The sequence below is a fragment of the Pteronotus mesoamericanus genome, unplaced genomic scaffold (genome assembly GCF_021234165.1).
Source record: "Pteronotus mesoamericanus isolate MK-2021 breed Mesoamerican mustached bat unplaced genomic scaffold, CSHL_Meso_final contig_74, whole genome shotgun sequence".
NCBI lineage: Eukaryota > Metazoa > Chordata > Mammalia > Chiroptera > Mormoopidae > Pteronotus > Pteronotus mesoamericanus.
Genome location: NW_026555247.1, coordinates 13,323,830 through 13,351,542, shown reverse-complemented (window position 1 = coordinate 13,351,542; position 27,713 = coordinate 13,323,830). Strand labels below are relative to the sequence as shown.

Sequence of the window (27,713 nt, the reverse complement as noted above, 5' to 3'; positions counted from 1 at the left end):
GTTGACCATTATTTAGTCAGGTAAAGAAAACCATTTTTGTTTTATTTCAGTTAATGTTGAATTAGAATAATTTGCCTAAGAGAATTAATGAAACAGGTCTAAATACTTGTGTGCTATTGTTTTTCACAAGGAGAAAATTATGTTCTTCATTTGCTGCATTTGATGGAGATATTTTACAATGGTTTTCACCCTTTATACTATGATTAGTTGGTTTCTCCTGAAATATAAAATTTTTAATCTACCTGAGATGCAATTCATAAGATGAGTTTCACAGAAAATAAAAAGCAATAGGAACAGGTACTAGATTATTTAGGTGATTCGTGCAGATTTCTCCATTTGTGACTCCTGGTTTCAATAGTCCCTAGAATTTGAATCTGGAGAGTATTATCAGGGGCAGTTGTGAAGAATCTGCAATAACTGAGAAGTAGACCCTTGATGCCCTGGTACCTCATTTGTACCTATTACTTGAGAGAGTTGAGGGGGATGATCTCAAAGTAGAATCCCCAAAGGATTTCAATGAAAACCTTCAAAGAAAATTTTGATCTTGGTTTTGAGCTTAGACACTTATATAGCAGCTACTTCCATTTCTCCTGTGGGGTACCAGCCATCACAGAAACAGAGCATGAAATATTAATGCTTGAGGATACCCTAGAGATTATCTAATCCAATCCCTTCTCTCTAACTTCTCTCCTATGCATGTTGGACGTACAGGTATTGGTACAGTTTATTAGTGCTGAAGATAGAGAAAGAATTCTACCTCCTGACTTATAGTAAACTTACATAAATACCAAGCCACTTTTTAATATTGGCTAAATACATGAGGGCAAAATAGAAAAGAGTTCATGGCTGAATGTTATACTTAAAAAAAAAATAATAAACCGCCCTGGCTGGTGTGGCTCAGTGGATTGAATGCCGCCCTGTGAACCAAAGGGTCACTGGTTCGATTCCTAGTCAGGCCAGAAGCCTGGGTTGCGGGCCAGGTCCTGGGTAGGGGGAGCGGGAGAAGCAACCACACATTGAAGTTTCTTTCTCTCTTTCTCACTCCTTCCCCCTCTGTCTAAAAATAAATAAATGAAGTCTTATTTTAAAAAAAATAAACCTTTACATATTTTGTAGTATACCAAATTATTGAACTTAATAGTTGGCTCTACAAGCAGAATTTTGTCCTATTATTTATATTTGTCCTATTTATGTTTGATTTCAAACCAGTAGCCTCTCATTTGCTCATGTGAACTTGTGCATTGAATTTCAGGGATGCTCTTGATACTTAATTATTGTTCGTGTGCTTCTGTGATATTATATCACCTTGCTTCCAAAGTTGTGGAACATTTTCATTCTCTGCAGTGTATCCATCTAAAACAGTGATTTTCAACCAATGTGCAGCAAGAATTTTTAAAACATGCAATACCTGACTATTTAGTCAGGGACACTGACCTTTTTTAATATTAGATTGTTAAATAAAAAAACGATGACAACCAACACGATAGCTGTCTGGTATGAATGAATCAAAATTCTACCTATTTTTTCTGTCAGATCAGCCAAAAATATATTTTTTGGTATGTTGCAGAATTTTAGTATTTAGTTTATATGTGCAGCAAAAGATGAAAAAGGCTGAAAAACACTGATCGAAATCATAGTAAGTGCCCTAACACATATATTTTTTAAATGCCATAGAAGGCAGTTAATTCAACACATTGTGGTACACATTCTTTCTGCAAAAAAGACATGTAATGTAAACAAACTAAATAGTATGAAAATGAGATTAGGGCAGAGTTTTCCACCAAATTATGATGGTTTAGGGTTAATGATGGATTTAAGAATGCAAAGGCATCTATTTCTTGAAAGGAGGTATTAGAAAAAAGGAAATTTTAAAATATTTATGGTCCTAAATTGTGTTTGTCAAATGCAGTAGGCAAGTAAGATTAGAGCGGACTCAGACAAAAGGATTTTCATTGGTACGGGCCTCGGGAAATGAACAAAAGGTGAACAAAGCTTGTTTACTTAGAGCTGTTGCTGTGAATACTGCCTGACTGTTCACCTTAAGATAATGACACTGAAGATAAAAAACCTGTCCCTCATTAATGTCAATTTATGTGTAGCAACCAAGATGCCAGCAAACCAGCTTATTTAGTGGGTGTTAGAAATCATAGAGATTAAATGTCAGTTTCCTATAGGGTTATGTTAATACCATAAGGATGCTATTAATTTACACTCTAAATAAAATCATATACCCTGACAGAGGGGTCTTGTGGATTCTCTCTGTGACTTCATGTCTTCAGTGAGGGATGTTTTTCACATAAGTGCGCAGAGAATCACGTGGCTCCTAGCTTTGTTTTAATTAAAGTGTATTACTTACACACTTATTACATACTTGCTGCATACTTATCCCCCCAACTGTCATCTTATTGTGCCCCCTGACTCCTGGTCATGACCCCAGTGGCAGCAGTTTCACAGTGTGATACTTAGATGTCACCTTGGCTGCTTCAATGGCAGTGACAGGTTCCCTCTTTGGCAAAGCTGTCATGTGTATATAATTTACCTTTGACGCTGTTAGTTATGCATCTAGCAGACTCTGAATGGGCTGGCTGAGGTCGTTTGGGGGAAAATCCAGGAATAAGAAAGTCAAAAGCAGTGTTTTGTTTTGTTTTTAAATTAAATCCTCACCTGAGGATATGTTTTTATTGATTTTAACGGAGAGGAGGGGAGGAGAGAGAGAGACAGACAGACAGACAGACATCAGTGTGTAAGAGAAACATCAGTTGGATGCCTCACCTACCTGGCGGGGCCAGGGATGAACTCACAACCTAGGTGTGTGCCCTGACCAGGGATCAAGCCCTCCATTTTTTTTGGTGTATGGGGATGGATGCTGCAACTAACTGAGCCACCTGGCCATGGCTAGACTGTGCTTTTTAAAATATATTTCTTGGACCTCTTGGACCAAAAATATGATCCAGTATGCAGAAAATGCAGATTCTTAACCCCAGGTTTGCTGAATCAGAATCTCTAGCAATGAAATTTAGAATAAATTCATTTTTAACATACTTTCCAGGTAATTCTGAGATTGCAGGCTTCTACTGAAGCAGGGAAATTAACCCGAGCCTCAGGAGTTGCTCAGGGAGAAATGGCAACAGGTAGATGTGGAGCAACAGGTAAATGTGGACTTTGAAAAAAATATGATATGATTATCATCTCTTCATGGGGGAGGAATTTTGGCCATTTGTGCTTCTTTTTATGAGAAACACTTTCTTTTCTCCACTGTGTCACTGACGTCTTTATTATTGATTTATAAACACTGTATGTAAGAGAAATTAACTTCTGTCATAGGTCTGTCATAGGTATGTAAGAGAAATTAACTTCTGTCATTGCAATTGAGAATGATGACATTTTTACATAGAGCAGGCTGTTATAAACAATCCTGCTATCTATTAGTTCCTTATTGCTGTGGTAACAAATTGTTACAAACTTAGTGACTGAAAACAACACAAATTCATGATCTTACAGTTCTGTAGGTTTGAAGTTTAACGTGAGACAAGCCTGCATTCTCGCTCACCAACACTGACCCTCAAAATATTGTCAGGCTTTAAATTTTAGCCAATTTGCAGTCTAGGTACTTGTATCTCATATTGATTTCCCTGATTATTTTCGATTGGATATCTTTACATATAGTTATTGACTGTTTGGATTTTTTCATTTGTTAAATGCATATTGAAGTTTTTTCCTCCCATTTTTAATTAGATTGTTTACTTTAAAAATAGTTTGTAGTTCTTTATGTTATACATATCTATGTGTTGTTGGGCATATGTATTGCAAATATTTTCCCACATTTTATGGCTCACCTTTTTAAACTGATATAATGAATAGAAATTCTTATTTTTGAGATAGTCACGTTTATTTATTTTTTTTCTATTATGGGTAGTGTTCTTGTGTCTTATTTAAGAAAGCTTTATACACCCATAAAATACTGCCCTTCACAGTTAAGTTTTAAGCCCTGTATAGAGAAATCTTGTAAATGGCCCGGGATCAAATTTCACTGGTATTTTTTGTATGTGGGCCTTAGGATCCTGACACATTCAGTGAAAAGAGTATGCTTTTTGCACTGCTAATTATAATAAATCTGAATGTGTGCATCAAATAAATAATATACAAGTAAATTATAAAGACATATAATATTGAAAATAATAAAGTGTACATAAAAGTGCATATCTGATTTTGTTCTCTCTTTTCCCTTTTGTCTAGCTGTCTATTCTTACATTAGTCCTATGCTGTTTTAATTGCATAGTTTTATACTAAGTTGATATCTGATAGAGCAAGTTCTCTCACTTTGTTCAATTCTAGAGCACTTTGGCTTTTCTTGGCCAATAGCATTTCCTATACCTGATAGGATCACCGTTTCACAGCAAACTGGAAGTTTGTTTAGGATTGCACAATATTTCAAAATAAACTAGAAAGAATTGTCAATATTTCAATTCTGAGTTATGTATTGGAACATTCAAACAAGGAACCTCCTTTTGTATTTTAGATTTTATTTAATAAAGTTTTATTTTATTTATTTTTTTACTATTAAGGCCTTACAGAGACTACTTAGGCTTATAATTTAGTACTATTTTAAACTATATATTTTCTTTTGTTTTCCTGATTTTCCCCCTTCGCCCCCTCCTCTAAATTATATATTTTCTTTAATTGTAGTTTCTAACATTTATTTTCTTCCACATAGAAATACAGTTGGCTTTGGTTTTTGATTTTTGCATTCAGCAATATTGGTAAACTCATATTTTTTCAAATTTTATTAAATTTATTGGGGTGACACATTAATAAAATGATATAGGTTCCAAGTGTATAATTCGATAATGTATCATCTGTATATTGCGCTCTGTGTTCCTTACTGCAATCAAGTCTCCCTTTGTCACCATATATTTACCCCATTGACCCACTTCTACCTCTGCCCCACCCCTCTTTCCCTTTGGTAACCACTGTACTGTTGTCCGTGGCTATGAGTTTTTGTTTGTTTGTTTGTCTCATTTATTTGTTTAGCTAAACCCTTATTTTTAATTTGAATGATATTTCTGAAGATTATTTTAGACTTTAACTGTACAATTATTTAATTTGACAACCATAATAGTAGTTTTGTTTCTTTCTTTCAAATCTCTATAACTTTTTCCATGGACTTTTGTATCACTGGTAAAATGTTAAACATAACTTTGTTAGCGAACATCATTACTTTCTCTATTTCATAGAGAAAGGTTATAATATCGTACCATTAGTATGATATTTCCTATTTGTCTTTTATATTTTGTATTAAGAAAAATATTCAAAATTTACTAAGAATATTTACAATGAACATATTCTATACACTGTTCTAAACATGCTCTGTACATTGAAAAGAGGTATCATTATGCCAAAGAACAATTCAGAAAAAGAAGTTTTATTGGGAACAGTGGGAATTTAAGAAGCAATACGATGTAATCTGGGGGCTCAATTCTCACGCAGGCTGTCAATGCAAGGATGAATTTTAGAAAAACTAAGTAGTGAATGTATGACATTTATTCATACATTTAGGGAGTAATTATTGAGTTTTTGCCTGTCACTGTGCTGACCTCTGTGGATCACACATTAATTCAATTTTTTTATTTAATTACTTCCATATCCAACTAATGATAAGAAGTTTTTGGTGTACCTGTATAAATAAGCTAGGTGCAAGAAGATGTCTTAGAGATTGAGTGAATTAGCATGATAGTTAGAAATGAGTGATTAAAATGTTCGGGTTATGTCTACAAAACATAATGACTTAATTGACTCATAGCACTTCTTCTGGAAGTAAATAGACATCAAAACCAATTATCTATTAAGGTCACTCCTAAATGTGTAACAGTAAAGCTAAGTCATGTATTATAGGAGGATGATTATATGTCTACTCTATGGATATAAGCATCTAATTAACATAAATGTCACAATATCATAAAGGTACATCATTAATTACAAGGGGGACCTGAAGACTTTCTTATTTCATACCATTGGGTTTTTAAATCTAATCTATCAATATTTTAGCTTATGTCCATTCTTATTTACAGTAGAATGTTCAAGAAAAACCTGTGAAATCAGAAAATTATGAGATTTCTTGTAACATATTTTTACCAAAGAGGGCTACAGAGTATACCAACGGCGGTAACAGATCAACGCTTGTGCTGCTTTACTTCACTGGTGCCACAGCCACTTTGCCCACCTGTATAGCAGGCACAGGGAATCCTGTCCCCAAGGACAACCCTTAACGATTAACTGGTGGTAGCTGTGTTTAAATATACACTTTCTTCATTTCTGGGATGATTTAACTCTGCAGTGCATGGGTAAACCTACGTTGGTTCCCAGGGTTTTCCCCAGGAGGGCTGAGCTTCGTTGGTGGCCCGTGGTGGTAACTGGCTGATTGCATGCATTTCATCAGCTGCTTTCCCTTCCCTTTTTCTTTTCCTCAGTTCCTACCAGTAGTTCCTTTACCTACCTTCCCCTTCTAGATTGCCCTCAAAATCTGTCTCAGGGTCTACCTCTGGATGAACCCAATCTAAGATGTGATCAAAAGAAGCTGAGAAACCCAAGTCCATAATTTATCAAGCAGACACTGGCATTTACAGTCATACCTGGGTACTTGCTGATTTCAGAACCCTCTACTCATTGCATTTTGCCAAGAAAAAAATGTTTCAGCACTTGGCTTTTGCTTGGGACTCATTGCACTTCCTAGAAACTGTATGAGTCACAACGCTGCTTAGCAAGAGAAAATGTTTCATCATTCAGTACTCCTCGAATCTGGCACTCGCCATAAGTTCTGGAACAAATTGACAAGTACTGAGGTACCACTGTATTTTGAAATGGAGATCTACTAATTTAAATGCAGTGAAATATTTTCCTTTGAAAAATGTAACACATTACATTTTGGGTCCAACCGGATATGAACCTTGGTAAGAATAGAAGATTGACATTTTCAGCAGTTCTGGGAATGTTCTTGAGTCAGGACGTGTCCTAGGTTTTGTATGAGGGAAGATGACTGGGACACAGGCATACCAGAGACTGGGATACACCAAGTTTGTCATACTTAAGCTTTGTAAGATTAAGAGAATAAAGTCCTAGGGTCAGCTGAAATTTGTCTTATTTGAACTCAATCTATCAAACATGTGTTCAGAAACTGGTGTGATTTTCAAACCTTTTGACTAATCTAATACCCTGGTTGTATTTATTATACTTGAGTTTTCCCAAGAAATTTTATAATGAGATTTGAATGTAGTCTACTGCTCAGGGTCCTTTTCCCAATTTCTTTTTTAAATGTTGCTTTCTTAAACTGCCTAAGGTTTTTGTTTTATTTTTGTTGCTTGTTTTGCTACCAACTTGTTACGGTCAAACCAGGTAGTAGGAGTCCCTCATTAATAAAGCTAACGATAGGTTATCAACAACCACTCACTCACCTAGATTATTGCAATAGCTTCCTAACTAATCTTGATTCTGTGACTTCCCTCTTAGAGTTTCAGCACTATAGGTAGATGGGTCTTTTAAAAACACAAAAGCATTAAGAAGGTCTTGGGACAAAACCTTAGGGGAACATCACAATTTAAAAGTTGAATAGATGAGGAACAAACAAAGAAAAAAAAAAAAGGGACCAATACAATGTAAGTAATATCCCGAGAGGATGGTGTTATAAAAGCCAAGAAAGAAGTGTTTCAAGGAAGATAGAATAGTTTCTTTTTTCAGATTCTTCCCAGAATTTATGAAAGACAAAGTCAGAAAAGTGGGCCTTGTATTTGGCAATGTACACATCTTAGACAAACTTGACAAGGGCTAGTCTTTAAAAAAAAATTAAGGTTTATTTCATTCTCATTTAAAGACATGTTTATTGATTTTTTTTCTGAGAGAGAGAGGGGAAGGAGGGAAGAGAGAAACATCAATGTGAAAGAAACATCACATTGTGAACATCAATGTGAAAGAAAAATATCAATCTGTTGCCTCTTGTGGGCACTCTCACTGGGGATAGAACGCAAAACCAGGAATGTGCTCTGACTGGACATCAAACTCATTAACACTTTGGTGTATAGAATGATGCTCCAAGCACCTGAGCCACACCTGCCAGGTGACAAGGGCCACGCTGATGGACTGATGGGTGAGGACTGAAGTCTGATGGGTCATGAGAAAGAAAAAAAGTTTATATACATGAGTCTTAAGAGATTTGAATGGTCTAGTCAAGGAACATGAATAAGTGACCCACATAGAAACAGGGTGTGGGTTGACTGTGAGAGGGGGGGTGGGTAGGGTAGTGGAGACCCATGGGGGAAAATTGGGACAACTGTAATAGAACAACAATAAAATTAAATTAAAAAATGTTTTGAATTATATTGGGATAAAAAGGTATTACTAAATGTTTTATGTGGTTATTAAAAAATTTTTAAAAATGAAGTTTTGGTAAACAAATAAAAAGTGATGTAGAGGGTACAAGGAAGGGTGCTGATAGAAATGCTCAGGGGAAAGAGAGAGAGAGAGCATAGCAAAAAGGCTATTAAGAAGGAGCAAATCCTTGAGCACAAATGGAGATTGTCTTTTTTGTACGAGTAGGACAGTAACTCTATTGTAATAGACAAGGGGAGCAAATGGTTGCACATGCAGCTGGATATGTCGGTTTGGCGGAGGAAGATGAGTGGATTCAAGATTGATGACTTGTTTTCTCAGTGAACAATAGGCTTAGATCACCAACCAGGAATGGAAAGGAAAGAGGTAGTGTGGGAGGTTTGAGGGCCAACAAGGTGTGGAATAGTATTTAGTCTTATTAAATTTGAGATGGGAAGTTTATCAAAGAATCTATCAAAGAAGTCTATCAGGATTGTAAAAAAGCAGTAGATGTTACTCTATGATTTAAGTCTGAATATTTAAAATTAAAAAGTCAGTTCACTTGCATCATCTGTTTAAGCCGTTTGTGTATAGACAGAAATGGAGGGTGAAAGATTTGGGATATGTAAGTGGGATAGCAAGGCAAGGAGGTTGAAGGTATTCACCAAGAGGTGACTAGAGTTGGATTCTTAAAGCTTGATTAGAGAAAGAGGGAAGCTAAACTAACTATAGTGAGAAAGTGGTGGGAGTCCCAAGCAAACGGAAGTTTTGATGAAGGGGAGGACCTGCAACCATTGGAGTACTCAAACAAGTGAGCTGGAAGGATGAGGAGGAAGTAAAAGAGGCATCCAAGGTACTGCCATGCTGATTATGACCAGGAAGAGGTGGCGTAGGGAGAATGGGGGCCTGGGAACAGAATCTGGGGTGTCAAGGGCCTCACCCATGCGGTCATTTAAGTCACTGTGAACACCCTCAGGAATTAGAGAAGTCACAGAAGACTGTGGGCCAGAATATGAGCCTTCAGTAAGGATGGAGACATTAGTAAGAAAGAGGTCAGTTAATAGTACCTGGAGAACCCAGAGAGGGAAGGCGATGTAAACAGATCACACTTGTCTTGAAAGGGTAAGGTCTTGTGCAAGTTGAAGGTGGTAACAGTCCAAAAAGTGGCATTGGAGAGCAAAGAAGAGATGCACTCAACAAAGATGAAAGGGTATCATTTTAAAAGAAATAAAATGCTTGTGTAAGCAAAAGTAAAGAAATTAGAAGAGCATAGAGAGAAAGGTAAAAGCATAAAGATGTTAATGGTATTAGGGAAAAGTGAAAAACACAATTATTAATATGTATCCTTAACTCCTCTGTGCGGGGCTGCCCATGGCCATGCTCTGACGTCACTGAGCTGCACTCTGGAGCGTAGGCTCCCCAGTGAACAGGAACAAAAATCGGAGATATAAAGTGAAAATAAATTTTAACAGTGTATTTAAAAAAAAACTTATGCCCTTATATAGGCTGAAAGTAATAACTAGATTTGTTCATCTCTAATTACCCAGCCCCCTTCCAATTCAGAAAAGATAATAAAAGTAATATTAGTCATTTTATTGCTGTAAACCTAACTCTTTGGAAATTACAAACCAACTTAAAACAACCAAAGATGACCAAGCAAGAAATAGCACCCAAATAATCTATGAACTTCTATATTGAAATTTGAAGGAAAGCATCTTGTTTTAAGCATTATCAAAAGTGACTGTTAGAGTTTAAAATTACTTGTAAAATGGCAAAAGAAAGGTAAGTTAGACTAAGTATAGCTTGGTGATAATGTGTTTAGTAATCCTAACATAACTAAATGGAGGGACTGTGAGCAAAAAATAGATTACTGTTTTAAAATTATTTGATGGCTAACAGGTTGATTCATTCATACTTTTGTCCCAACATAAACTGAAAAATCTAGACCTGGAAGACAGATTGTATTAAATGGCTACTAGTAATCTATGTGGACTGGTATATTCCAGGGCTATATGAAGTAGGCCTTAACAATACTAAAAATCTCAAAAAAGGTTGGAATTTATTCAATAGGCATGAGAAAATGTGGCAATCCTTTTAAAAGTTTGTTTTGGGCTTCTAATGTCTTTCCCAAATAGCCATGGCCATTTTAGCCAATGATTATAATGCCTTTAAACTCCTACTAAAGTCCAAGTGTGTCATATATGTCATAGCCTGGCTGACACTCAAATGATGATATAAAATCAGAAATGAATTTTGTATATAATTAAAAATATCCAGTGAGAGCGAATATGTAATTTCTGAAGTTATATAATTAAAATTCTGTCAGAACATTACATGGAATGAAGATTATGAGGCTAAAAACTTTATACATAAAAATAAAACAAATATTCTGATGAAGGCCTATACATAACCCTAAATATATACTTTTTTTTTCTGTAAGTTTTTCAAGGCAAATACAGTTAGATCAGGCAACATAAATAGAGGTTAATAACATGAAACGGATATATTTGGAAGTCAGTGTAAAAATCAGCTCAAAAAGGTGTTTTGGTTGATATTAAATAATAAATTAAGTATCTATAATGCATTAACTTTTGTCCCCAAGGACTACCTCTTTAGAAGGCAGATGCTGTATAAACATTAAACACTGTTTTGAATTATGCACACATATCATTTAGGTCATTATTTCTTCTCTTTTGTTGAATCTCTAAGATTCAGCTTGACTGTGAATTTGAATGATAACTATTCACTTATAAAATTATGTCTTTTCTCAGTTATATTGAACAACCTATGGTCTGTTAATTAGAGTAAATGTCTAAAGGGAAGAATTAAAATTTCCCTAAAAGCTGTTCATTGAAAAATAACACGCATTCAAGTGTATGTTAAATGGTTGATGTCTTAAAAGGTACTTTTAAAATATAGGAATAAAAAAATTAGACTATTAGTGTGTAACCCTCAAGAAAAAAACCCAAAACAAAAAACATTTAAATTGAAAGTATCTTCCTAGAAAAATGGATAATTCTGCTATTTTTTTCTTGTATGTTCCATGGTTTTATGTAACTAATAGATTTTAATATCAACAGTTATTAAAGATAGTCATTATGGCATTTGTTAGACAACATAAAAAACATATCTGGTAGATATCAAGAGTCTCAAGAAGACTTTTGATGATACATCATATAACAGTGACAAGAAAGATACTTGTGGTCAGATATCACTCCCTTTAATTAACTAATAATTAATTAATAATGATTTTATGTCATCAAACTCCTGGACATAATCATACCAAAGTATATTTCAATAAATATTCTTGACTTTATTTCTGGAAAAAATACCCATCACTAATGGAAGCCCCAAATGGGAGAAAGAAGTAAAAGAATGACTCCCTGTGAATGACTTTATTTAGACCTCTGCATTTTGGCATGCAACAGAACATTACAATTTTGTGTCGGCTACAGCGTTAAAATAAGATGTGTATTGTGCTTTTGAAAATATTGACATCATCTGCTATATAACATAGAGCAAAATAGCTCTAGGTAAAATAATTCATTCCCTAGTCTCCTTTAACAAGGATTGGAAGTTGAATATTCTTTGATCTTGTAAGACCCTAGAAATTTGAGTAATTGGGGGTAATAATCCTTAGAAGATTTTTGTCATAGCTAATTTTACTTTAGTGGGCTCATATTAATACTGAGGTAGAAAAAAGAAAAATATTCCTCTATCATGCAATGATAAATTTACCTCTGGCTAAGAATGCTTTGATTCTATTTGCAGACATTTAAGCAGGTAACGCTATATATCAAACACATAGAAATGTCATATTATAAATACTATATCACTAAATTTTGAAGGTAGAAAAATATATCATAGGATATAATTTGTAATTTGTAAATTGGGGCATGTATAAGCCAAGAATGTACTGAGAAATCAAATCAGGAATGTAAAATGTATGCTAGTGAGAAAATTCCGTTGCAAGTGGGGTAGAATAAATAAGTGGGGTCACCTTGTATGATTTCATTTGTGTTGACCCAATGTCATCAACTCGTTAAAAGTTCCTAGCTGTTAACTTCAAAATAGCAGTAGAGGGTTGTTGAAAAGTACTAAACTCAATTCAAACTAATAGTACTATATTATTTACTGAACAACTCTATGTTTTCCTATTAACATTATACATGTTCTAAAAATGTTTTCCAGATCCCGTTTAAAAATTTCCCCTGAAGCTTAATCATACAACTCAGCTTAATTAAATTATTCTAACTTAGGAGATGCAAAATAAAGAAGCTGAATATAAATAAATAACACTTGTTAAAAACACAGTCTGAAAGTACAGTGCAGTTTCCTTCTGCTTTTGTGGAAGGTCATCTACCACTGGTGAGGATAAACATGTCAGTTATTACCTGTTTCAATGTGAAAAGTACACTTGGCAGGTTTTCTTTTATTAAGTCAGAGCCACAACGAAAGGAGAAAATGAGTGTGATATCCTGCAATCTCACCAGTAGTCAATATGAGTTAATATTACATCTCACTGAACACAAACAGGAAGCAGACAAGTCTTGACTCCATAAAAGTTTTAGCTGCAGCCCCATCTTAAGATTCAGGCGCAGATGTTGCCTGTTCACCCCAAATGGATCTTATACTGTTGTTACTCTCTTATGGAATTTCTCTCCCAGGAAATATTTTCTAATTTGAGGTTTATTTTACTTAGTGTGATTAATAAGGTAGGAGTGCTTGGTAGCTTGGACTTAGCTATGTAACCAGATATTTTTTTTTAGTCTTGAACTATGGTCTGGGGATATATGGTTGGATTTTTATTTGTATTACCTATGAAATTGACAGGGCATTTGGCACAAACTTCAGATTTGTTCCACATACATGAATACATATGGCATGTTTAGTTTTTTTTAAATGTTGCCTGAGCTGCATGGCTAATCAAAAAGGAGCAAGAGAATTATGTCAATTGCTATCAGAAAGCCCATGGTTTTACATGACTGAGTTTTATTTCTTCCACATGCTGGAGATGCACTACAGACCACACAGAAGTGAAGAAAACCACGTCTAAAGTTTTAGTTCCCTGTCATGATTCCAGTAGTATTAATATATATATTAAAAAAAAAAGTTTACAAATGCCAAGGAGAGCTCTTGCCCAACAGCACTGTTTCCATCTATTTTTCTCATTATGGTTTCTCACTCAGCTCCACAATTCCCTTTGCACCTAGTTGTGCATCATAAATGACATTGTTAGCTTTTTGGTGGTGGGAACTGAACCTAAATCACAATTAGTGAGGAAATCTGTGCTGGGATCCTGGCTACTTAGTATACTGTACTGTACTGTACTTTGTGATTCGACTTCGGGCTGTAGTAGGAGAGGCAGATCCAAGGGTCTGGCTAAAGTGATGGTCAGAGGAGCTCCTCATGTGGCCACTGCTGACTGTGCCCAACATGCTGCTACTCAGGCCCCCGCCTCCTCCCAGACTGCTCAGCCCGGTGCCACCGGCACTGATTCCAGCTTCACTGCCAACAAAGCCACTGCCGACTGTGCCCAACATGCTGCTACTTAGGCCCCCGCCTCCTCTCAGACTGCTCAGCCCAGTGCCACCGGCACTGATTCCAGCTTCACTGCCAACGAAGCCACTGCCGACTGTGCCACTGCCTCCAATGATCCCAGCTGGGTCACTAATTCCAGTTACGCCAGGGCCAGAGACAACCCTCTCGGTCACAATCACATTGTGGGCGTTCGACAGGTCGGGGTGCATACTCAAACTGCCCATCATGCCAGAAGTGGGTCGGATTACTCTCTCTGTCACTACCACATTTGAAGACTCTCTAGGATCAGGGATGGTCAAAGTGGTGGGGAGACCTGAACTTGGTGCAATTACTCTTTCTGTCACTATAACGTTGGACCCATCTCTCAAGTCAGGCATCTCTAACATTCCATGCAAATTGGCGCCAGAGATTGGGCCGACCACCCTCTCTGTCACCACCACGTCTGAGGCATGTCGATTATCATGAAAGTGGACAGAGGGCTTCAGAGTGCCAGAGGTGGCATAAGACTCGGTCACAGTGACATTACCATAGCCCAGAGGATCAGGAATAGGCATAGGATGCTGTACACCAGGTCCCGAGGGGTAGGTGCTCTCAGAAATGACTGTGGTAGTGCCGTAACGTGGGGAGATGGGCGGGGGTCCACTAGCAAGGGGCTCTGTTTCCCCCCTTGGGTAAATCGGGTCAGTGCTCTCAGGTGGCCATGAGGGATCAAGGTCTGGATATGGTTCAACACTTTTCCCCAGGCTGATATCTGCCAACTTCTTAAATTTAGGCCCCAGTGTATCCAAGAAGCTGTCATCAAAGTCTTCTCCAATGAAGCTACAACAACCCACAGAGCCAACGGAGGAACCTACGCCTTCAATATCATATATGAGCAAGCAGTCATTGGATGGCCGTCCTTCGTCTTCATCTGCGTAAGCGTATGCTTTCTAAATTGGTAGAGGAAAGAGGAAATGAAATCATGAAAACATATTTAGCAATAATGCAAGTTCTTATGATTAATTTTTTGCAAGTCATTACCAAAGTAAAATCTACTAGAGATGCTCTAAAAATCATAAAACATATTCTTAGAAATTATTTTAACTGTCATTCTAAAAATACATTATGATTTTAAGGATTTATTTAGATGGACTTTATAATAGTGCACATTGAATGCGAAAACACAAAAAATCACATGAATTATTTTGTAACCAAGTTAGAAGGAGGTATTTAAAAATGCTGAATTTGAAGTACACCCAAATGTGTATTTCTCTTTGGTTTAATTCAAAAGGTTGTTTGAGCTGATTTGAGTTCATTCAGGATTGTGCTTTCCTTCCTTCAGATCAACTGATTATGTTCAATTTGTGAAATTTATTTCAATGTTGCTCTTTCTACAAAACAACAGAAACACTTAACTCTGGGTCTGTGCCACTTTGTGATTTGAAATTGAAGGTGACCAAAGAAATTAAAAATAGACTCCTTCAATTCAAAGTAAAAGTCCACAGACATGTGTACTTATAGTTCATCGTTGGTGTTCATAATAATGGATTGCAAACTTTCAGGTTAAATATCAGAAATGCATTTATTAGAAAACCAACTCATTGAGCCACGTCATTCACAAATATTTTTTGAGTTCTTACTACTTGAAATACACTCTATTAGGAAATTAGCAAAAAAGTAATGAACAAAACTAGATAAAGTCTCTCTCTTGTATGGCTTACATTTTAGTAGGATGAGACAGACAACACATAAACCTATTTGTCAGGAGGTGGTGAGTACAGGGTATAGGGATACAGAATAATGGGGTTTGCTCTTTCAGGCAGAATGGCCAAGGATGGCATCTCCAAAAGTGATGTTTGATCAGAGGTTTGAATCAAGTGGTGGTGCGTAAAGCAAATAGAATGTTCTGGGCAGAAGGAGCTGTAAGTGCAAAAGCTGGGAGGCAGAATTGTACTTTTCATGAACATATATTAATTTGTTGGGGTCTGGATAGGAAGCATTTCTATGGATTTCAGCAACAGACCTCTTGCTATTATCTACTGGCATTTGAAAGGCTTTTACTAGTATCTTATTTCAAAATATCGGCCACCATCTAAACCCTTAGGAATATCCATGAAGGCATCCGAGGCCAGGATGTAGACAGACACAAGTGTATTGGGGAGCGCAAATTCCATAAAGCTTTATAGCATCACACGGCGTGTAACCACCAGCAGTTCTGTCTCTACCTGAGGGTGGCAAAATTAATTCTTACTGATTTTTACAATGTTTTGGAGTTGTGCTGTGTCTCTTGAACCCACTCTTCGGAATGTTTACTATGTACCTGGAACTGAGCCAGGTACTGGCAACATAATATGGAGAATGGGTACGTGATACACCAGAAAGTGTGGTGAATTATGCACTAACAGATTTTAGAAATGGTATGTTTCTAAAACGTATAGACAAAGCACAGCTGGTCCCAGACATATATGATTCGACTTAACAATTTTTTATCTTATGATGGTACAAAAGTGGCAACCAGCTAGGCTAAGCTAGGATGTTTGGTAGGTTAGGCATATTAAATGCACTTTCATCTTACATTTTTTCAACTTATCATGGGCTTAAGGGGGCATAATGCCATTGTAAGTCGAGGAGAACATGTACTACAGAGATACAGGTAAGGAAACACCAATTCTATTTTGGATGATATGGCTAACAATAAAACTTCAGAGGCAATGATATTTAAACAGGGTCTTCAAAGATGGGTAGGGGTTTGTGATGGATATGACCAGATAAAAGCTTTCCAGTATAGGCACAGAGTAAACAAGGACATGGAGGGCAACAGACTGGTGTGACTAAGGCAAAGGCACTTGGCAAGTGGGATTAGTAGTAGGGGGTAACTGGAAATGTGAAGGCAGGGTCATTTTGTGAATAACCTTGTTTGCCATGTTGGACTTCATGCCACAGACAAAATACAGCAGGGCGGGGCATGCATTTGCTGTTTTTAAGTGAGGAGTAACAGGCTGCAGTCAGGGTTTTAGCTGTATTATTTAGCAGCATTAATGACCTCCAGGCATAAAGATGTGAGGCTGGAAGCCCAGCTAGGAGATGCCTGCCAAAGCCCCATTGGGAAATAGCGGGAGCCTGGAGCACAGCAGTGCAGGATGGACAGGAAGGCATGGGGGCTAGAGCCCTTACCTGACAGAAGTAACTTTCGATGAAGTCCATATTCAGACCTCCTTCTCGACACTCCCTCATAGAATTTCTTCTGAACATTCCAGAATATTCTTGACATGTCTCAGGTGCTCTTGATGTTTTAACTCCTTTGGTTAGTTCAAATCCTGTCATTCTTTCATCTTCTCCCATATCTTGCAATTCTCTACCACAATACTCATTTGTGTAAATCCCTGAAAGTAAATCAAATTAAATTTACTTCATGTAGTGTGTTATAGACTGAAAATCAGTGACTTATTTTAATGTATGGTTTTTTCATCTAAGTATACATTTGTGAGCCAAGGAAAAAACTGAAGATGAAATCTAAATACAGGCATAATAAATGTGATATTGAGTTCAAAATAATGTTATCCATTAATTTGTTAATTATTGCTTTAAATTATTTGTCGGTAACTATATATTGAACTAGAAGAGAGAGGCTGCATAGAGGTTACAAAAACCCATGCTTTAGAGATTCTGATTATTTAATTTTAATTAAAGTTTTTCAATTACAGTTTACATTTAATATTGTTTTGTATTAGTTTCATATTTACAACATATTGATTAGACCATGATATACTTTACAGCATTCCCCCTGATACTTATAGTACGCAACTTGCACCATACATAGTTATGAGATTTTAACTTTAAAGTAACAAAAATTGGGGGGAAATATCCTAAATTCAAAAAGTTAAATAGGATGAGAACACCCCAATATACTAGAAGCACAGAGCCTCCAGCGAAGGCCCTGAATGACGGCTCTCAGAGAAGCAGCCATGGCTGTGGTGAGGGGAGAGGTTTGCGTGGGCTCTGGAACCTGCACTTGGACGTGAGGAGTGACTGGAAGTCTGGCAGTATTCTGGGTCTGTGAGCTACAACGACGGTCTGCACCGTGGGAGTGCAATGGACAGGCGTGTGTTGACATGGGATAGGCGTCCCCTGCTTGAGGATTGTAAAGGCCTTGATTTTAGGGTCGGTGTGTTTTCTATACTTCTCTTACTTTGGTGCCTCTCACTGTGCTCTCTTCAAGGTTTGGGTAACAGTTTGAGACTTAATGAGAGAATAAAGGCGTAAATAAATCCTGGAGGATTTGACAAGTCTTGAGAACTGATTGGATATCAATGAATACGGAGATATAAGAAGATGATTTTCTGTTTCTGCGGTGGGGGGAGGCAGGTGTCATTAACAAAAGTTAATACATGAGGAAGAGAAATAGTTTTAAAGATTGGCATGTCCAGTTCTTGAATAAAGTCCAGTCTACAAGTTACAAACATCCTGTGACTCTTGCATATTAAAGAGTTCAAAGTAGAAAAGTCATGATTACAGGTTTGAAAAAGCCTGAGGGAAAAATAAGAGAACAAATAATATTTACTTACCTTGAAAAAAGGAAAGCTGATGCAACTCTTTTCAAAGGTATAAGAAGTTTTTAAAAGTTAACTGTTCTTTTTGTGAGAGTGGTAGCTATTCACTTACTGTGAAAATCTAATTGTCCCTGGTGTCTGCCTATGAATTGGTCTAGACCTCTGCTGTAAATTAAATTGTACTGAGAGTTTTACCCACGTGCAAGGAGTAATTCTACCACACTCACACACCCTCAGATGAGAGCTTTAAAAGATTTTGATAGGGTTTTATCCACTTTCATTTTGGTAAATGGGACAAAGCCTTTTAGGTAAATATTAATGTGGATGCTGAGAATGGATACAGTTTAATTTTGTCATGATAGCAGCTGAAGTCAGAGTGACTTTAAACCACTCACGAATTGTGGAGGTTGATTCTAGTCTCAATAAATGAGCACAGATCTATTTTAATTGGGTTGTACTTTATTTCTAATCAGTGTTTTTGGGGTGAATAAGGTTTCCTCTATTGAACAAAAGCAAATAAACAAACAAACCTAAAAACCCAAACCAATGTTGACTTGTGGTTACAATTTAGTTATTCTTTCCTATTTATAGACATCCTAATCATGTCATCATCTAAACATTCTCTGACATTTGAGAACGATTTTAAAAATTTAACATATAAGAATAGTACTATAGGGTTTCCTCATCATTTAATTAGCAAATCAGTCATTTAAAAAGGAATAATCAGGAATGAAGATGGCAGAGGAGTGAGTGGAAGTCACACTGACCTCCTCCTAGGACCAACCTGGAATTACAACTAAATTGTGGAGAAATCACCTGGAACAAACAACTGAAAAATAGCGAGAGAGGAGTCTTTAAACCTCGGACAGACAGAAGAATCAGCTTTAGTACAACCTAAATGGTAAGGAGTGTGGTAGAGACTTGAGAAGGTGGTTGGGGCACCCATGGGCGGCATCACCAGAAGGATATTGAAACAGCCAATTGGATCCCTCTGAGAAGAGGAAAGTCTAAACCATAAGCAAGGGTCTCCAGCCTATATATAGCATCGGAGCCCAAAAAGTACACAGATAACAGCCAGCTGTGTAAAGAAGCAGATTTGCTCTCTGCTGGAGAGGGAAGGCTAGAGATGCAAAGAACTGTTTAAAGGGCCAAGGCATAAATTTTTGTTTGCAGCCATTTACCCTCGTCTCCAGCAAAGGCGGGGGCAGAGTGGCCTGGAGACACCTGAGGAGAGGCTGGGGAAGGAGGCTTTGGGGAGAGAACTGAGAGAGTAGCAGGTGGTCAACTTTATTATTTGTTGAAACTAAACCTGTTTTTGTATATTTCTTGCCTATTTCTATTATTTTTAAAAAGCTTTAAACATATAGCAAGGACTCATGGACAAAACCAAAGGGGAAGAGCTGAGGGAGGGAAGGTGGGAGGCGGCAAGGGAAAGAGGTGGGGGGAGGCAGAGACAAATGTATTTTAAAAGTAAATAAATTAAAAAAAAAAAGCATTAAATGACTTTCTGGTATTCTTTATCCATTTTTTGATTAAATGTTTATAGAGTATTTTCCTTAAAAAACCTCCCCCAAAACTATTAACCCTTTTTTAGATATGTTGCAAATACTTTCCTATTCTATGACTTGTCCTTTAAATTTTTTATATGTATATTACTCTATAGTCTTAAATGTTTAATATAGTCATATTGTCAATATCTTACTTTATAGCTTCTGGGTTTGAATATTTTACTTCAGGGTAAGAAAAATATCAGTTTATATTTTCTCCTAAAACTCCTTAGATTCTGCATATTTATTTTTAACTCACCTGAATATTTCTTGTACAATGTGTGAAATAGGGCTCTATATTTGTTTTATTTCAAGTAATAGTGGTCCATGCACCTTATTTGTTAAATAAGCCTTATTTTCTCCATTGATTTGAAATATCAATTTAATCATATATTACATTGTTAGAAAGATATATACATTTGTTTCTAGAATGCTTGTTTTATTTCATTGATCTACTTGATTATTTTAGTGCAGCTGTCATTGCTGAGACTTTATAATAGATTTAAATTACTTAATATAATGGATCTTGATATTAAAAAACATAAATAAAATCAATCTGCATTAAAAAACAAAATAAAGAAGGAAAAATATAAAAAGGAATAATCAAAACACTTACAAAGACACATGAAATAACTGGGAAACATTGAGGTATGCAAAAAGAGAATAAAATCCCTTCAGTTGTTAAAATTAAAAAAAAAATTGTACCTGAATTGTCAATACATTCAATCATATTTGCATTATCCAGTGGTATCTGTAGTACAGGGAGAGTGGTCAAATCCTAAAAGACAAGAAACAGCATTTTCCCATTTGTATTGACTTTTGTCTCTATAGTCACACATTGGGTTAATTGTCAAATTAGCTCAGATTTTCTGAATGAATACTACTGAGGAACCTTTCAAAATCCATTTAAACAGGAACCTCATTCACAAAGCCTCCCCTGGTTACTTCCACCGAATTGTGAGGCGCCTCTGATTTCTCTCCATTTTCCCCACTCGTTAGCCCAGAACAGAGAACAGCATAGACTGGCAGTGACCTCCCACATCTGGTTTCATGCGCACAGGGCTGAGTTTAGGTGACAACCGTAGGCCGTTTCTTACAGATTGACACTTACCATGAACTGAGGCTGTGGCTCTTCTACTGCCCATGACTGAATTGCTCCATCTGAACATTCAGGAACAGGCTCAAAGCCGGCTCCCTCACAAGGGGCTCTTCCACAATCAAAACAGATCAATAAAAATGGGACCACTGATGGTGAGAAGATGGAAATATTAAAATTAGCAGCGGGGCTATATTAAAACAAAATGACTTGCTTTTCGTTATTAAATTTAAACCCTTAATATAACCCTATTTGGTCCTAAAATCATTATGAAGTTTTCATAAAATAACCTGAGTAACGGTGAGCTATCAGAATCACTGTGAGCTTCACTATACTAGGTTACAATCCATTTTAATTTGTAATATGGGATTCAGATTGCAGATAGCATTATACTATTGAAACAGATGCGTCTTCCCCCTGTCATTACTCAGGAAAATAGTAAAGGGGAGAAAAAAGAAAGCTGGAAAGACTCGTCCATAGGTCTGATTTTTCCTTTTCCTCTTCCCCGTCTTTATATTTGTCCTTTCACACATGCCTGCCCTTCTATCTCCAAAGGAACCTCTTACTCAGGCTTCAAGCAATTATCCCCTCGGAGGCTATTATTGGCCTGTAGACAGATCTCTTTTCTTGAACTTACTCATGCAGAAAGAGAGAACATTACACTGCTTACCAATATCTTTTACTATTAAGCAACTGGATTTTTCTTATCTGTGTGTTTCTCTCCCAGGGTTTTTAACATAATATGGTCTTAAACAAGGATTTGGAATTAACAGGTGTATGGAGGAAAGGACGTGTACATTTTTTACAAGTGAGGCAGGAGGGAAAGAAGAAGAAGAAAGCAGGGTGGGGGTGGGTCAGGAGGAGCGCAGGAAGGAGAGCAGGAGGCAGAGGGAAGTGCTGGGCAAGCCTGGGTTCCTGAGAAACAGGAGAAAGTGCCTGCACTCTTCTTGCTACCTGCCTGCCACTCCCCCCGCAGCTGGAGGACAATGTGTTGTGCCCCAAATGTATTCCTAGGGATGGGGTTTTCATGAAAAGCCTTCAGTGAGATTCTAACGCCAAGAAAACAGCAGAGCTCTGACTGTGACTGATGGTAGCGGGCGACCACAGTCAGCTCTGGGAGCCCATGGCAGCTGCCTCCAGGCTGCTAGGCCCCTCCCTGGCTTCCTGCTCGCAGCGCCACTGACTGGCGGGCAGCAGGCGTCGCGCTCAGACTCCCAGCAGTGCAGCCTGTTTATCTGCTGGGATACAGACATTTGTGCTTTAAAATGGCAGAGCATCTCACAGATCACGGTTCATTGCAGCTACTAAGATGAAAGCGTCACTTCCCCATGGCGTGATTACCCTTCTGAAAGACAAGTGACCTCAGCAGCATCTTCAAGGAGGGACCCTGGCTGGGCCTGGAGAAGGGAGGGAAGAGACAACCCAGCTCCTGGCCATGCTGTTTCCTGCCTCAGAGTTCTGGCTCCTCGGGGCTTCTAGCTCCAGGTTCAGTGACTTCTAACTGTTGACTCTCCTAAGCCAAGCAGAAAGTTGTTTTTCTCTCCACTCTCCAAAACACGTTCTAGTATACCAAACATTTTTAAAAGTTTTCTTAACCTGAGATTTCTACAGTGTGTCTATGGGGAAAAAAACACAGGGTACTTTGCCAGCATTATTTCAAATTGTCACTCTTTGTACAATTTTGCTGTTTAAAATGTTCAAGGTTACTTCTGAGTCATAAATACATAATATGTTCAAAATGTGCATGTGAGATGATTTATCTATGGTGTTTAGGAAACTGTTTTTGTTGTATGCAAATTATTATTAATGTATTTAACCCAATGGAGTTAAGCCACAAGCCATGATTATTAGTGGTCTTTTTTTCCCCAATGTAATAAATAATACACACAGTTTATTTCTAAAAAAAAAGAGAGAGGGGAGAAGGAAAAAAAGAAGAAAATATTCCAGAGATTTTGCTTCTTTGAAAATCTGTCAGGCTGAGAGACAGCTTTGAATCTAGAGGTATTTGAGTCTAAAGCCCATAATATAATTTATAAATAGTTTACTAACCATACTAACCAAAGGTAGTCACCAATATAAAAAGCAAACTCAAAGTGAAAGTTATGTAGTGGTACAATAGAAGTAATCAGCACTTGGGCCAATTGTTACTTTGAAAAATATTTAACTTAAAAGTTTTAAAATGTTGTTAGTAATTAACATGTCCAAAAAGGGGAAATTAAAGAATTATGTCTTCTCATATATATTTTATATTACATTCTGCAAATTTCCTAGCATTTTTATTGCCTTGGTTTATTCTGATAAGAATGTTTTTTAACCTTTCTCCTCCTTTAATAGAACTTTTCATGGTCGTTTCAATTTCCTTTGAGTGAATAAGAATGACATCGTATTACTTTACATATACATTTCTTATTTTTTGGAATTCATTTTCAATTGTGGGAAAAGATCCTCCACTTTAAGTTGTGCTACCAGCATGTCCAAAGCCTTTGTGGTGTACATGAATTCAATTTTGGTCAAAAATTTCAAAAGGGTGAAAGTTACTTAAAAACAGACAAAATCCAGTTTACTAATAAATTTAGTGAGAGCTATCTATTGGATAACTGTTTATGTATTAAAATATTAATGTAAAAATATTTCATATGTGGAGTGCTCTGATTTCATATTTTATGTGTGTATGTTTTACTTAAGTAATACCTGAGGTATCCTCTGTCACTGAAATTTTATGATTCTATACCTGAAAAATGGCAATGTTTAATTTAATAGTAATGTGCAGATGTCAACCACTTACTTCAGAGCTCCCCTTCTCATCCGTCAGAGACGGTAAGATCTAGCCCATCTCCACTCTAATATCTATCATCATCCAAGGCTCTGTTGAAGGCCATTTAGAGAATCCATTGGCTATTATACCCTCCTAGCTAGAATCTTGACCTGGTCTACTCTAGTGACCATTACCAAGTTAGGTAATTTTTGAAAGACTCAGACAATTACATTTAGAAGCTGAAGTTTAACCCTAGGTCTGTCTGGCTCTCCCTTTCATTAATTGTAGCACAGCATGGACTCCCTTCAGTGTCTGGCCCCTGCTTATCTTTCTAGTCTCAGCAGTCACCCTGCAGTCTTGTACCTCTTTTATTTCTTCTTTATTGGAGTCCTTTATTTCAGTAACCAGCACTTCATTCTTTGGGGGATTTGTGCATAGATTATTTTCACTCCTTGTTATGTGTTCCCCTTTTCTTCTTCAATAGGCTAGTTTTGTTAATACCCAACTGAAAATTTATTTTCTCTGTGTAGGCTCTCCTGAGTGTTTTACTCTATTGTTTCTGATTGTCTTCTTCACTCACATAACAATTTGACTGCATCTTATGGAACTTCCCATTACACTGAGATTCAATGCGAAAAAGTTTTTTATCCTCCACTGCCAAGCTGTTGGATGTCTTTGTCTTATAAATCTTGCACTAAATATAGAAATATCTTGATAATTGGACAAACTAAGAATTTGTAAAATACTTTTTATCAAAAGATCAGAAAACTTACAATTCCTTTTGAGGGGGCACATATAAATTGGACTCTTAAAGTACTTACATCCTAAGACCAAGAATCCCATGACAAGTAGTCCAATGCCAGCAGGACCAAGATGTACGTTATCTGCGATAATGGGCACTCCTGATAGATCCCCTGTTCCTCCTTGATTACTTGTTTCTCCGTAGCCATCATCACTTGTGTGGTCATACTCTTCATTAGTCAATCCAGAAGTAGTAGGTTTTCCTTGATAGCCGGGGCCACCTGTTGTCATAATTTGAGACTGTTCCCAGCCAGAACCTTCAAGGTCAATAATAATTGTACCTGTACAAGTTCTTTGAAGCGCATCTGAAACAAGTTCAAAAATGGAAGAAATATTTTATACATTTAGTGTAAAAATTGTTAGACAATACAAAACTATTTTCTTTTTGCATCAATACTTATTTCAATGTCTCTATTCGCGTCCATTCAGTAACTTCCCAAATCATCCCTCGTTCGTGACTCAGTTTTTAAATCAAACTGCTATGACTTTCAGTGCTCCTGAAAAACTGCCTCATGTGTAGTGAAGCATAAACAGTAGACACTACAGAAAGTAAATATTGGCCAGTGGTGTGTTGTAAGCCACAGTGGAGGCATTTCTAGACTATTTTCTTGCACATTTCTTATACTAGAGCTAGGTTTTATTTGTCATTTTACTGCCTTTATTCTTTAATTATGTTTGTTCTTTTCCCTTTATGAGCTGACAAAGTGAACAGATTTCAAGCAGGCTGGTATATCATTTCTACAAAAATTGCCTACTGATAAAACAGCAGGTTCTTAAACTCACAACCAACAACTTAGAGGAGAGGGAATTGACACTATTCGAGGTGGGGGCAAATTTTTATTTCAATTAGAAGGTGGAACACTTTTGTTTCATAAGCAGATATTCCCAATTTGCTTATTTCTTTTCCTTCAAAGTTTTAGTTAGTCATTGTGTTCCTTGACTAAACACAGAGGAAGGTACATTTGTTATTTGTTTTAACTTAATTGCTCTACACTTGCTGTTTATTTAAACCAAGCAAGCAAGCAAGCAAGCAACCAACCAACCAACCAACCATCCAACCAACCAGTATATCAAAACAGTAGACTGATATTTGAGTATATGTGATATAATGGGCAGTACATCAAAATACATCTGCATTTAGATCAGCAGGTGCCTAGAACTGAAGTAGAGCTGTGGTAATGACTGCAAAAGGGAACTCTTTATGGTGATGAATATGTCCTAGATCTTGTTTGTGGCGATGTATATATGGAAGTGTACATCTGTCAAAATCATCGAGCTATACTCTTAAAAAGAGTATATTTATTAAAGGTAAATTATACCTCAATACAATTGAATAAGAAATATACTTGAATCTATATTTGTGTCCTTATCTTGCAACAAAACTGGTTCATTAAGAGCTCTCAATTTAAGAGTTCTGTTCAAGATGGAAGCTTATGTAGTCACAGCTTCACCTCCTTGCACAACCTGAAGAAGAATTACAACTAACCTCAAAATAAAAAACACCCAGAACTGCCAGAAAATCGAACTGTGTGGAAGTCTGACAACCATGGTTTTAAAGAAGCCATATTTATCCAGGCAGGTAGGAGGGGCAGAGAGGACCGATGTGGCTTGCAGAGGTGGTGGTGGTAGCCAAGAATGGGGATCCCACATTAATGTGTGGTGGATAAAAATTGAGAGGGATACCTTGGGAGCAAGCGATCCCAGCCCCAGGCCAGGCCATGCAGCCCAGAGTTCTAGCACCAGGAAGATAAAGCCTCATAACTTCTGGGTGTAAAAACCAATGGGGGTGGGGACAGTGGAAGAAACTGTTGGTGACTCAGGAGAGTCTGTTTAAAGGGCCCTCACAGACCTAGAACATACTCAATCCCACCCACTCTGGGAATCACCACCAGGGCATAAGCTAGAAGGGTGCCAGTCATATATGGGAAGTGGGTGAAGTGACTGGAAACAGGGTAAAGGTAGGTCAAGGCTCCAGAAACCCGGCAGTGGCACTGTCACCTCTCTGACCCCTCCCTCACCCCACAGCACCACAAAGTGGTGAAGTTGGTTGGCCCGCCTGGTGAATACCTAATGCTCCACCCCATGCAACTTAACAGGTGTGCTAAGACTGGGAGTCAAAGCAACTCTACCTAATACACAGAAAGAAACAAGGGAGGCTGCCAAATTGAGGAGGAGACAAAGAAATATGGCCCAAATGAGAGAACAGAACAAAACACCAGAAAAAGAACTATACAAAATAGAGATGGCCAATATATCAGATGCAGAGTTCAAAACACTGGTGATCAGGATGCTCAGAGGATTCACTGAATACAGCAAAAGCATAAGAAGAAATGAAGGCTATACTAAGTGAAATAAAGAAAAATCCATAGGTAACAAACAATGAAGGGAAGGAAGCTGGGATTCAAATCAATGATTTGGAATATAATGAAGAAATAAACATTTAACCAAACAGAGGGAAGAAACAAGAATTCGAAAATATGACAACAGTATAAGAAGACTCTGAGACATCTCCAAAAGTGCCAATATCCGAATCATAAGGATGACAGAAGGAGAAGAGGAAGAGCAAGATATTGAAAACTTATTTGAAAAAATAATGAAAGAAAACTTCCTCAATTTGGCAAAGGAAATAGACATACAAGTCCAGGAAGCACAGAGAGTTCCAAACAAGTTGGACCCAAAGAGAACCACACCAAGACACATCATAATTAAAATCAAAGGTTAAAGATAAAGAGAGAATCTTAAAAGCAGCAAGAGAAAAGAAAACAGTTACCTACAAAGGATTTCCTGTAAGACTCTCAGCTAATTTCTCAAAAGAAACTTTGCAGACTTTTTTTGTGGAAAAATCAGTATATTTGGAAAAATTTTGAATTGTTGAATGACTTTTAAAAGTGTTATTTTGTTTTTTATTTTTATTCTGTAAAGCAAGTGGGAAGGTTCAACCATTTTTAGGATGACTGGGAGAGGAACAAGAGAGGGAGAAAAAAGGGAGGAGGACAACTGAAGTAGCAAGTGTTGCTGCCAGAATCACCCTCAGGAACTTCCTTTGTTTAGTGGCTGGCCTAATTTAATTGTACTGGTTTTGAAGA

The 27,713-nt window shown here is 37.1% G+C and overlaps 2 protein-coding genes across 2 annotated transcripts in view; both read right to left on the bottom strand.

The window, feature by feature from the left end:
- The window catches only part of DSG4 (desmoglein 4), a 50,061-nt gene extending 43,633 nt beyond the window's left edge, over positions 1–6,428 (bottom strand). The window contains exon 1 of the mRNA XM_054583810.1: positions 6,352–6,428. Coding sequence (XP_054439785.1) covers positions 6,352–6,428 — 77 coding nt within the window. The remainder of the gene's footprint in view (positions 1–6,351) is intronic.
- Positions 6,429–13,661: 7,233 nt separating this feature from the next.
- Positions 13,662–27,713, bottom strand: part of LOC129078875 (desmoglein-1-like) — a 35,863-nt gene continuing 21,811 nt past the window's right edge. Inside the window, exons 11-16 of the mRNA XM_054583847.1 lie at positions 24,648–24,932; positions 21,087–21,220; positions 20,681–20,753; positions 17,053–17,261; positions 13,942–14,828; positions 13,662–13,866 (exon numbers count right to left, since the gene is read on the bottom strand). Coding sequence (XP_054439822.1) covers positions 13,662–13,866; positions 13,942–14,828; positions 17,053–17,261; positions 20,681–20,753; positions 21,087–21,220; positions 24,648–24,932 — 1,793 coding nt within the window. The remainder of the gene's footprint in view (positions 13,867–13,941; positions 14,829–17,052; positions 17,262–20,680; positions 20,754–21,086; positions 21,221–24,647; positions 24,933–27,713) is intronic.